The sequence below is a fragment of the Colletotrichum phormii genome (genome assembly GCF_030913505.1).
Source record: "Colletotrichum phormii strain CBS 102054 chromosome Unknown BDP81scaffold_11, whole genome shotgun sequence".
In the NCBI taxonomy this organism is placed as follows: domain Eukaryota; kingdom Fungi; phylum Ascomycota; class Sordariomycetes; order Glomerellales; family Glomerellaceae; genus Colletotrichum; species Colletotrichum phormii.
Window position 1 is genome coordinate 1,021,749 of NW_026851453.1, and position 11,243 is coordinate 1,032,991.

The 11,243-nt window shown below is 53.3% G+C and overlaps 3 protein-coding genes across 3 annotated transcripts; 1 reads left to right on the forward strand and 2 right to left on the reverse strand.

Annotated features, from left to right (window-relative positions):
- Window positions 1-1,013: 1,013 nt before the first annotated feature.
- BDP81DRAFT_35292 (uncharacterized protein) lies at window positions 1,014-1,825 on the reverse strand. The gene has a single exon (XM_060586233.1). The coding sequence runs from the start codon at window positions 1,612-1,614 to the stop codon at window positions 1,120-1,122; it is 495 nt and encodes a 164-aa protein (XP_060444835.1). The 5' UTR covers window positions 1,615-1,825; the 3' UTR covers window positions 1,014-1,119.
- A 2,662-nt stretch (window positions 1,826-4,487) lies between these two features.
- Window positions 4,488-8,790, forward strand: BDP81DRAFT_320940 (hsp90-like protein; the record flags this gene model as incomplete). The annotated part of the gene is made up of 3 exons (XM_060584567.1): window positions 4,488-6,911; window positions 6,964-7,895; window positions 7,950-8,790. The coding sequence occupies 3 exons, from the start codon at window positions 4,488-4,490 to the stop codon at window positions 8,788-8,790; spliced, it is 4,197 nt and encodes a 1,398-aa protein (XP_060444836.1).
- Window positions 8,791-9,858: 1,068 nt separating this feature from the next.
- BDP81DRAFT_429290 (kinase-like domain-containing protein) lies at window positions 9,859-11,109 on the reverse strand. The gene is made up of 2 exons (XM_060590505.1): window positions 10,831-11,109; window positions 9,859-10,731 (listed from the first exon to the last, which is right to left on the reverse strand). Exons 1-2 carry the CDS (start codon window positions 11,050-11,052, stop codon window positions 10,054-10,056), a joined length of 900 nt encoding a protein of 299 aa, XP_060444837.1. The 5' UTR covers window positions 11,053-11,109; the 3' UTR covers window positions 9,859-10,053.
- Window positions 11,110-11,243: the final 134 nt, after the last annotated feature.

Sequence of the window (11,243 nt, forward strand, 5' to 3'; positions counted from 1 at the left end):
TGTTGCTGTGGCAGATGCGAATAGCTCACGGGGTTCCATTGGTACAATAGCCTCGACAGTCGATCCGTCAATTGATGGAGAGAGATCAGCTTGCGACAAGGGTGGCAGCCAAGACCACGCTTAACTGCAAGCTCGCTACCAAGCTGTGTCTCCCTCAGGGTCTACGAATACATGGACATTGATCACCAAGCTTTAGCTAGCGCCAGACGTTGTCCATCAGCTGTCGATGCCAGTTCACCAACTGTTGGCCCCCGGTCGAACCCCATTGCGAAGGCAGGCAGAGCCTAAAGGACCTCGATTATCAGAGACGACTCGGTTTGACCGTAGATCGGTTCTAGAAATCAGCATGAGACTGACAGGAACAAGCGCAGCATTCTGTCTGACAATTAAGAAGAAACTGAGACATTGGCGGAAGCAACCCGTGGCTGAACCAATTCCTCGACGGTTGGGAGGTGTCGAGCGACACACCTGATGGACCCGGCCAGACACGCGGATCGCAGCAAGACAAAGAAGGGATCAGCAAAACGAGAATGTCGCTCACGAAAGAAAAAAAAAATTGTCCCGAACGGCGACCAGGAAGATGGTGGTGGTGGTGTGCGCTGTGCCTCTCTTAGGGTCGGGGTCCCTCTCTGCAGCGGCATGGAGCGCCAATCTTTACTTCACTTGGGGAAAAATTCCATTCTTGCTAGCTTTATCCAGTTGACCCATCCGGAGACGCCCCATCGTGTCCCATATTCGAGGTTCGCCTCGTCGGTCGGGGGATCCTCTTCTGCCGTCATCGTCGTTGGATTTTACGGCCCACGCAGCAGCAAGGCAAATGTTGGACCGGCGCATGGTTCCATGTCAGACTGTCAGTCGGGGGCCTCGGTTTGGGCAGCACGACAGCAGAGAGGCAGTGGATTATGATATCCATCACAGTCCGATATTGGCCTGTCTCTCGAGTGGTGGGGGATCGGCTGGACAACACATCGAGAACACGAGCCTTGCGTTGCGGGAGCCTCAATCCGTCGTCCGGGCTTGATTAACATTGTGGATGTTTGTGGGCGTAGGCCGGCAACAAGACGGGAGGAGATAGTGCCATGCGCCTGGAAGGGGGAGATGCAGAAGATGTGAGGCGGTTTAGTGCATAATGTGGGTGTACTCTGTTATTACACGAAAACCGACATTGGTGAGAAGCGGAAGAGTACGAAGACACAAACCAAAGTGCGGCTTCTCGGATGAGATAGGTGAAGGACGACGGACGGACGAATGGCATGGATTGAGCCGCAAAGACGAACGGGAAGATCCCACGCGGGAAGGGTCTGGACAGAGTTGAAACATGAAATGAGGTCGGCGCTCGCGGTGCCTGGTGTCTCGAGCTGTTTCTTGTCCAGGGGAATCCCTCACGGAGAGCCTGGATAGGAAGTGAATGTTGGAAATGTCGGGCAATTTTATTGAATAAGTGGGAAAAGAAGGCAGAGCGACAGGCATTACGAATTTGACGGGCTGGGCAGAAAGGAGCATCGCTGCCATGGCCGCCATCGCTGGTGCCTCACCTGTGGGCAGACCGCAGGGCGAGCGAGTGATCCACTCCGTACGTACCTGCCGTGTATTCATTCGAATAGGTACCGCCATTCCCAGAACCCCAGCGGGCAGGTGCTACGGCCCACTGAAGGACAGTGGGTTTGAAGGGCGTCATGGGTGGTGGCCAGCCATGGAAAGCGCGGAAAGTCCACTGCAGACCGCTCAATGTGCCTGTCCTGGCTCATCCTGGATCATCGAGATGGATGAGAGCGAGGTACTTGCTAGGGTGGCTTAGGTAAGGTACTTGAGAATACGTTCCTGGACCCGGAATCAGATTTCGATGCCTTCCTGATTGAACTTGTGCATCCCCCATCCACTTTCCCATCCACCTCATGGCCAACTAAAAAGCCAGCCTGGAATTGAGAAGTACCTTCGTACCTGGCAGGTCCGGATACAAGGATACCCAGAAACCTGAGGGTGTGAGGCACGGAGCACTTGTCGTGCCTGACATAATATGCAGCAAAGACAGGTACAAGTTCTCGTACCGTTCAAGTCCCGTCCCTTGCAACCCCCGTTTCTCGTATCCAATCCCGTTCCCCCTCTGGCCACCGCCGTTGTCACAGCACATGACGATCCCTCTCTCTCTCTCTCTCTCTCTTTCTCTCTCTATCTCTCTCTGTCTCTCCGAGTACTTCTCATGCGCGCGCTGTCTTTCGCTTGCTCTGGAACTCTTAAGCGCATGGAATCAATCTAATAGGAGGAATGAAAATGGTTCTGGTGTCCTTAATTATCGCCTCTTCCCCGCCCACCGGCACAGAACTCGAGACTTTGGACGCCCAACGGCAACAGCACCACAGCACGTCACAGTCAGTAGAAGAACGAGAACGAGCAAGAGGCGGCGGCGGCGGCACGGCGGGTGATCCCAAGGTGTGATTCGCATCCAGCAGAAACATTGCCCAGTCCGATTTGCCTCCATGTTTAGCCCTCCTTAACCCTGGTGCTTTTCTTCCCCTCAACCCCCTCTCTGCCGTCTGTCCTCGTGTGCTTGTATCCGCAAGGTACGGAGTAGCAGTAGTCACTGTTGTGTACGAATACACTACTACCCATGTACTGTCCCAGTCCGTTTATGAGCATAACCCGCGAGCTCAATGGCCCATTTGTCCCACCGCCCTCACCCACTGCCACCACTTCTTGGGAAATCCCCCCCCCCCCCCTAGTCCCGGTCGCAGTCCCATCTTACCTGTATGTACTTGTTCCCCCAGCTCAGCTTTGGTGTCCATGTTCCTCCCCCCCAAGTTACCCTACGGATACCCAAGCACTCCAAGCTACCTACCTTACAAGGCCCCCCCAGACGTTGCATGGGCTCGACCACCACTCCTCCTGCGTCTTGATGCTTGATCACCGACGACACCACTAGGAAGGGTAAGGTAGGAGAACCATATTCACTCAAACAAAGTTTGGACTATGACGCCCCATCTCTTGTCCTTTCCTCGCCTGTCTGGTCTGTCGCCTGTCTGCCAATCCTGACTGTACCTACGGATACACACCTACCCTACCTTAGCTTACCTATCCGTACGTCGTACTCCGTACACACGCTTCACTACCTATTCGTACCTACAGTCAGTTTGGTCTGTCTGTCCGATCTGTTCAGGTCTGCTTGGCTTACGGATACCATTTGGTTGGTCTCTGCTCTGTCTCTATGCATCTACTCCGTACCTATTCTCTCTATCCAAACAGTCCATTGTGAGTGAGCTTGATCCCCCTTCTTTTTATTGTTTCTCCTGCAAACCCCCCTCCCTCCGTCTTTCAGATACCCTTAGATCCAGTATCCATCCGTACCTACTCGCCTTCTACTCTTTCCCGTGTGCCCCCTTCGGAGCCAAGAACCAGGGCGCACACGACTCCTGCAAACTACTGCGTCAACCTCAACCCGTCATCTCGCACCTGCTCTCTTTCTGTGCTTTTGTACTTGCATTTTGTATTTTCACTGCCATTGCCATTTCCATCTCGTGGTGGCGTTTCAAAGCAGCTTTCTTTCCCTTTCTTACCTTCTTCTGCGCTATGTTCTAGACCTCCCCACACCACTTCCGGAATTAAAGCCGCCATCCGACCACTTCGTTCTCTCTCCCTCTCCCTCTCTCTCTATTGTCTGCTCGTCTATTCATTCGAGGCTACCTTACTCCACGACACACACAAACACGTACGTACACTCACACGCCCTCTCTATCTCAGGCCTATCTTAGTAAGCCCCTGCCGCTATTGCTTGTTGTCGCACTTGCACCTCTCCCACCCCCCCTCCGACTTTCATCTTTGCCGCCTCTTTTTCGAAGCCGCCGTTTGCAGTCGAATTCAAACCGCGCGGGAATCTCTACGCCAGCGTCCCAATATTCTTTCCCTTCGCCTTGCCCGGTGCTCGATATCTTAGCTTCCTGGCCCTGTTTGCGCCTTGGTCAGCCCGGCCAGCCCCAGCCGCCGTTGTCGCTTGTGCCCATTGCGACTGCCACTTTTCTATCCATACGAATTCGGGAAGCTTGTGAACTAACGGACAAGAAGAAGAACAAGAAGAAGAAGAGCGCTTGAGCTTTTCTCTTCATCCTCCAGTGCCTCGACTGCGCCTCGACTGCTCACAATTAGAGCACATTCCCATCGAAGCGTCTATCCGGAGACGGGCCCTTAGTCCGGCGGTCCAGAACGCACGCCCTTCACGCAGACAAGGCGCCGCGCCATGCTCTGCTCCGCCTTCTACTCCCCCATGATTCTCTAGCATTCTGCTGCCACCGCCGCTTGTTACGTCCTGGTCACTGCCTGGCTGCTCACCGATAAACCTCCTTCCAACTACTCCAGCTCCGTCGGCACCTGACGAGGGTTGCAACTTCATCACCCACCGCGGGCGAATTTCTACTCTGTAAACCTTACCTATCACACGCTTCTGCACCGAGGTTCACCTGCGAGCCGTAGCTTCCCATGCGTGGGCCACCGCCGAAATGCCACCTCCCGAGCCTGTTATCACCAGCAGTCATGCCCGAGGCAGCGGTCCAGTAGTTTCACCCCTCAAAACTGCAGTACCATCTCAGAAACCCAGTCCCCCAGGATCGCGGCCTTCTACCGGAGAGAGCGGGTTCAACTTCGACACATCATCATCGCCACCAGAGAATTTGGTACCTACGCATAGTGATGGCGCTCCGAGTACAACCAGCAGCAGCCGCTTCTTTCGCGAGAACTTCAAGATAGGATCCGGCGAAGGCAAACGGTCACACTCAGCTAGTCCCTTCCGCATATCGATGCCTTTCATCACGCCCGGTCAGCTCGCTTTCTCCGCCATGCAATATTTGCCAGTTCCGGTACTGGTTCTGAATAATCTCAAGACTGTGGTGCTTGCCAATGAAGCCATGGGGAGGATGCTTGGGATGACAAATGATGCAGCCGAAGACAACTCATACGTTGCTGAGAGGCTGAGGGGGCAATCCTTATCCCAGGTTGGTATCGACATGATTCAGGAAGGTCGTCCAGTTTGGGTTGGATGGGAGGCGTTTTTGGATTCTCTCGTTCTCGAAATGGGCGCAAATCAGACGTCAAAGGATGCCGCGGATATGTTCGGCCAAGAACAGGGTGGAGAGGCGACACCGACCCCGAATTCACTCGCCCCGCCATTACCGGACCATCCAACGGGCCCATGCTTGGTCAAAGATGCCGTGGTGGATGTCATTATTTCCCGCAAAGAGTTGGGGAAGCCGGGATTTGATCCCCGGACCAAGGGCGGGGCGTCGGACCATCAAGTCTACGCCAAGATGATTGTTACGATATGGGAGATTGAGGATCACCAAGTATACTTCACCCTAACTTTCACCAGCACAAACTCCCCGCCTTCCCAACCGGCCCCGAGCCGCAAGGCGGTCGCGCGACCCAATATGTTGGAACATGCAGAGCGCAAGACCATTTCCAATTCGAACCCGCCCTCTGTCAGCTCCAGCCACGACTCGAGCTCACCCTCTTTCCGCGTAAGCCCAAGTGCTGTATCACTTTCGTCGACTCCGTTTCCTCCGATGGGCCCGCCCTCGACAGCCGTACATGCGAGCTCGCCCTCGATTCTGCAGAAGATGATTCTCATGAAAGACGCCTTGCTTGACAACACGGAAATGCCCATCCTTGCGATGTGGAAGGATGGAAGCGTGACATTCCCGAATCGCGCCGCTCGAACGCTACTACGGCAAGAAAGCGACTTGGAGAAATCATCAGACGGATTCGATCTGCTGCCGGGTTGGACAGTTTGGGACCAGGATTTTGAGAGAGAATTGGACGTGAGCGAGTATCCCATTTCGGTCCTGCTGAGAACGGAGACGCCTTTCACAAACATGCGCGTTGGTATGATTGACCACTCGTTGAAAAAGATTGTCTACGATGTGCTGGGGGAGGCGATTAGAGATGACAGCACCGGCGAATTCTTGGCCGGCGTTGTTACCTTTAGAGATATCACCAAGATGAAGGAGGAAATTGTCGAGATTAAGGAGAGGGACGAGGAGCGCTTCAAGCTAATATGCGACACTATGCCTCAGCTGGTTTGGACGACGAAACCAGATGGCTATCATGACTTTTTCAACACTCGGTGGTACTCATACACGGGGCTCACTCCCGAGGAGTCAATGGGCTTGGGATGGAAGCATCCGTTTCACCCGGATGACATACCGGAAACTGCTCGGCGATGGAAGCATTCTCTGGAAACTGGAAGCCCTTACGTGACGGAGTATCGGTGCCGCAGCAGAACTGGCGAATGGAGGTGGATGTTGGGAAGAGCTCTGCCACAGAGGAATAAAGAAACAGGCAAGATCGAAAAGTGGTTCGGAACTTGCACCGACGTCAACGAAAGCATCGAGGCCAAACTCGCTGCCAGGAGCACCCGACAGCAGCTACTGAGCGTTCTTGCGCATTCTCAAGTCACCATCTTCACCGTCGATACCAATCTCAATCTCACCATGTTGGAAGGTGCGCTGATGTGGGACAGTAATGGAGACGACAATGCCGCAAACCAACCGACTTGGTTCCTCGGCCAAAACATGTACGAGGTCTTCAATCGACTCAACCCTCAGCTCAAGACTGGCGAACGCCCTAAATTCCTCCGCCCCGTCGAAGACATATTGGCAGGCGGAAAGACGGAAGAGGTGGCAGAGCACGGCATGGATGGACACTGGTACCGGACAAGATTCTTGCCTATTCTCGGCAAGAAGACGAAGGAGGCCATTGTGAGCAACGAGACCCGCATCGAAGGCGTCATTGGTGTCATTATGGATGTAAGTGAGCTCAAGGAAAAGGTCGAAGACCTGGAAGAAGAATCTCGGGAAAAGAAGCAAGCGATGGCGAACGAGGCGGCCGCAAAGGAAGCAAACAGGCTCAAGAGCCAGTTCCTCGCCAACGTAAGTGACTGCACTACTATGGTCGCAGAATCATGGGCTGACAAGATGATAGATGTCTCACGAGATCCGGACGCCCATTACTGGCGTCATCGGAATGGCCGAGTTGTTGAGGGATATGGAACTTGACGCCGAACAGACCGAGTATGTCGAAAACATCCAGAGGTCGGCAAACGCTCTCTTGACGGTCATCAACGACATTCTCGATTTCTCCAAGGTTGAATCTGGACGTCTCGACATCGAAGAAGTCCAATTCTCACTTTCAGTTATTGTTACGGATGTGAGGAAAATGTTAAGTTTTGCTGCGGAGCGAAAGAACCTGGACTTCCGATCCGACATATCGAAAGAAATCGAAAGCGATCTGGTCGTCATTGGTGACCCCGGTCGTGTACGCCAGATCATTACGAATCTTTTGACCAACAGTATCAAATTCACCAACCAAGGTTATGTCAAGTTTTCGGTGCAGAAGGAGAAGGAGACGTCGGATAGCATCGTTGTCAAGTTCATTGTTGAAGACAGCGGTATCGGAATCGAGGAGGAGGTGCGGAAGAAGCTTTTCCAGCCCTTCAGCCAAGGCGATGCGTCTACGGCGAGAAAGTTTGGTGGCACGGGCTTGGGTCTGACGATATGCAAGAACCTTTTGGAGTTGATGCATGGAGAGATGACGCTGGAATCTGCCCTCGGCAACGGAACAGTAGCAACATTCTGGGTCCCCTTCAGCAAACCCCAAAACCAGAGGGCACCACTCGTTGAGATTGGCTCCCTTCCGGACAGGCTACAGTCTGAGATGAGCGTCTCGTGTCACAGCTCGGAGTTTGAACAGCTTCTGAACACGCCTCCTGCCTCTGGCGAGTCCTCGCAATTCCTAGGCGATAAGCACAAGTCTCTATCACGACGACTATCGGTACGAACACCGCCGGCCTCAGACGAGGAGTTATTGCCACACGCTGAACGTGCGAAAATACGAGTTCTTGTCGTCGAGGATAAGTGAGTGTTAATTTCTTTTTGGCTACGTTACGGTTCATACTAACGGTCTCCCAGTGCTATTAACCAGCAAATCGCAACCAAGACGATTATGAAACTTGGCTTCACGGTAACAGCAGCATGGAACGGAAAAGATGCCCTCGAGTATATGTCGGCAGCCCAGCAAGGCAAACACAGCAAACCAGACATCATATTGATGGACGTGCAAATGCCGGTCATCGACGGCTACAAATGTACGCATCTCCTCCGCCACCACCTCCCATTCAAGGCATACGTACAAGACGTACCGATTGTGGCGATGACGGCATCGGCAATTCAAGGCGACAAGGAGAAATGCACTCGAGCAGGAATGGACGACTATCTCGCCAAGCCAGTCAAGAGCAAGACGTTGGAGAGAATGCTTGTCCGCTGGAGCTTGATGAAGAGGTCGCAACAAACAATATACAGAGAGTCGGATGGGTCCATGTCTGATTGCTCAGACACCGCTGCACACTGCAGCAATGCCGACATCCCCGGTGTAGCACATGATCATCCGGATCCTACGCCCCCGGATTCGACAAAAGCTGCGGCGCCATCGAGCCGCCAACGAGAGCAATCCCAGGAAACAGATCATGAAAGTCGGGGCGATCCGGTGACGCCTAGGCCTCTTACCAGGAACAACTCCTATGAGCCGTCACCGTTCGATTCTCCAAACGTGGAGGAATCCATCAAGCCAATCAGGCGCTCCGAGACTGACGAGCTTGCATTGCAAGCACAGCAAGGCAAGCTAATGGAAGCCGCAGGTGGGAAGAAGCTCCCGCGACGGGGAGAATCCTTCCAGACGGTTGTGGCCGGCGATTCCTTGACTGAGGAAAATGTGGAAAAGTTGGAAAAGGAGGAACACAAGCGGAGGTCATAGACATGAGGAGTTCTTACAGCATCCTACGTTTTTCAAATGCTTACCGAGGGGACATTTACTACCACAGCGAGGTGCATGGCGCCCGGTCACTGTATTTGTGCTTACAAACGTAATACACAGAGAGTTGTACATATGGCAGCAGAGAAATCGGCAAGCAGGACATTTGGGGATGCGGCAGGTCATGTTGCATCTTGGCATTTCGATCGGCGCATAAAGCTGGGCAGGGTTTGGATTTTCGAACCGGAACGCGAAAAAAACAAACAAAAATGCGGCATACGGGCGAAACGAATTTCGCCAGATGGCAATGGTTTTGTGGTTATACCTATTTCGTCGGAATTGATAGAACAAGGGGGGGGGGGGGGGGGAGTCGAGGGCCTCGACGAGATTCTGCTGCCTGCTGCTTACGAGCCCAGGTTTGTTCTTTATTTTTTGTAACTCTAGTCGATAATGACTGAAATCGAACTTTTTGGCACAACTACCCTGATATCTCTGATCTCGTTCTCTCATCGTCCGTTTTGTGACATGGTATGTTTGTAAGATGCGGACGGTACTCTCAGACCGTGGGTTACCGGTGGCTTACCGGGCCCGTGGGTGTGTAATGTTTCTCAGCGGGTTGCTGTCACATAGGGAAGCGAAGCGAAACCGAGTGAGAGTTTTTGTAGATCGGATCTAGGCTTTTGTCGGTGGAAGAGAGTTTGCCCGAGCGTGCCGTGGATGGGATGATGAGTTTTGGGGAGGGAAGGAGGGGGAAGTTCGGAGTCTGATCCGGTGGGTATGGGTAGGGGATGCTCGTCTACGAGGTACGCTCGGGGGGTTACATAGTGTTGTGTAGCGTGGGTAGGCAAGGTATGCGGGTGATTTTGTTTAAAAGAGTTTCGAGTTTGGGGTGTTGGGTGGGAGGTTGGTGCAGGGGCTGTGCTGGATGAAAGGAACTTCGCGTCTGGGATTGGCCCTGCTTGTGAGTCGATGAGTTTATGAAGGGGTGGTTAGAGTTGAATGGGATGGAGTTTCCGGAGGGCCGGGTCGGGTTGGTGAGGTGGATGGATGGATGGATGGATGGATGTAGGTGTAGGTGGGAGGTGGTGCTTGCTGTGCGGTGACTCGGGCTTGTGTGGTGTATGGCGAAAGTGTTCATTTTGATGTTGTTGTGAAGGATGATGGATCTATACATTATTTTGACCTGGCTCTGGGCCTGAATGTTAGATGTTGATACTCTCTGCTATCTCTCCACCCTCATATACCTTACCCAGACCATCTTCTGTTCTAAATTGGGTTCAAAAGCCCCGCAAGTTCAACACTCCCGATCCTCGTCCCCGGATCCCTCTCCAACATCCTACCCAGAAACACCTTCCCTTCATCCCCGCTACTACTCAACGACGTCCGCAACTCTTCAATCTCATCTAACCACACCTCCATTTCTCGTTTGACAGCTTCATCTTCAAATACGTGCGGGAGGATCCAGGAGCCTGTGGGAAGAGGGACATAACCAAAACAGAAGAGGAGGGTGACGCCTAGTCCCCAGATATCGGAGACGTAGGATTTATGGCGGTGGAGGAACTCGGGGGGTGCGTAGGGGGGTGTTCCGGAGGGTGTCCAGCCGTTTTGGGGGAGAGTGGATGGGGAGGTGAGGGCAGCGCCAAAGTCGATTAGGACTGCGTGGGGTGGTTGGTGGGTACCTTGATGAGATGAAGCATGGGGAGAGGGAGAGAAGAAGAAGATTATGTTGTCTGCTTTGACGTCGTCGTGGATTATATTGCAATTTTGGTGGAGGTGGGATAGGGCTGATGCGATTTGTGACCAGATTGCGCGGGCTTCTGAGGGGAGAAGGGTGCAGTGGGATGTTTGCGGGTTGATGTATTTTTCTAGGCTGAGGCCTGGTTCGTGGCGGAGAGTTATTGTTGGTGGGGAGGGGGAGGAGTGGAGGATTTGGGATATGTTTGGCTGTTGGGTGTGTAAGTTGGGATGGAAGTGAGGTCAGATATGAGACACGAGATTGGGGTTTGAGGGGGGAGGGAAGGGGAGGGAAAGGCAGGTACGTACGTGACCTCTGGCGAGGTTGAGAGCTTCCACTTCTTTGCGCCAGCGGTGCAGGGTTCTTGGGTTTTCGGGGAAGGTGAACTTTTTGAGGACTGCTGGGAGGCTGTTGTATATTGTGGGTTCGATTACGGAGTGGTATGTTGTTGCGATTATTTTTGAGGTTGTTGGTGTTGGCTGAGTGTTGGCTGGGTTGTCGACCTGGGGAAGTTCGCTAGCGGGTTCCATGCTTGGGGTTTCGGATGATCAAACACAAGCTCTGTCTGGATAATACAGAGGAGAGACTATGGTATGCTTGACAGAACACGGAAGCTTGGCCTGGGTACTGTTAATTGTCGAATGCCAAGGTATTTGAGGAAACCGCACCAGCGCGGCAGGTCCGAAGAATTGCCGTTTCCAGGCTCAAGTGCGGGGTGACT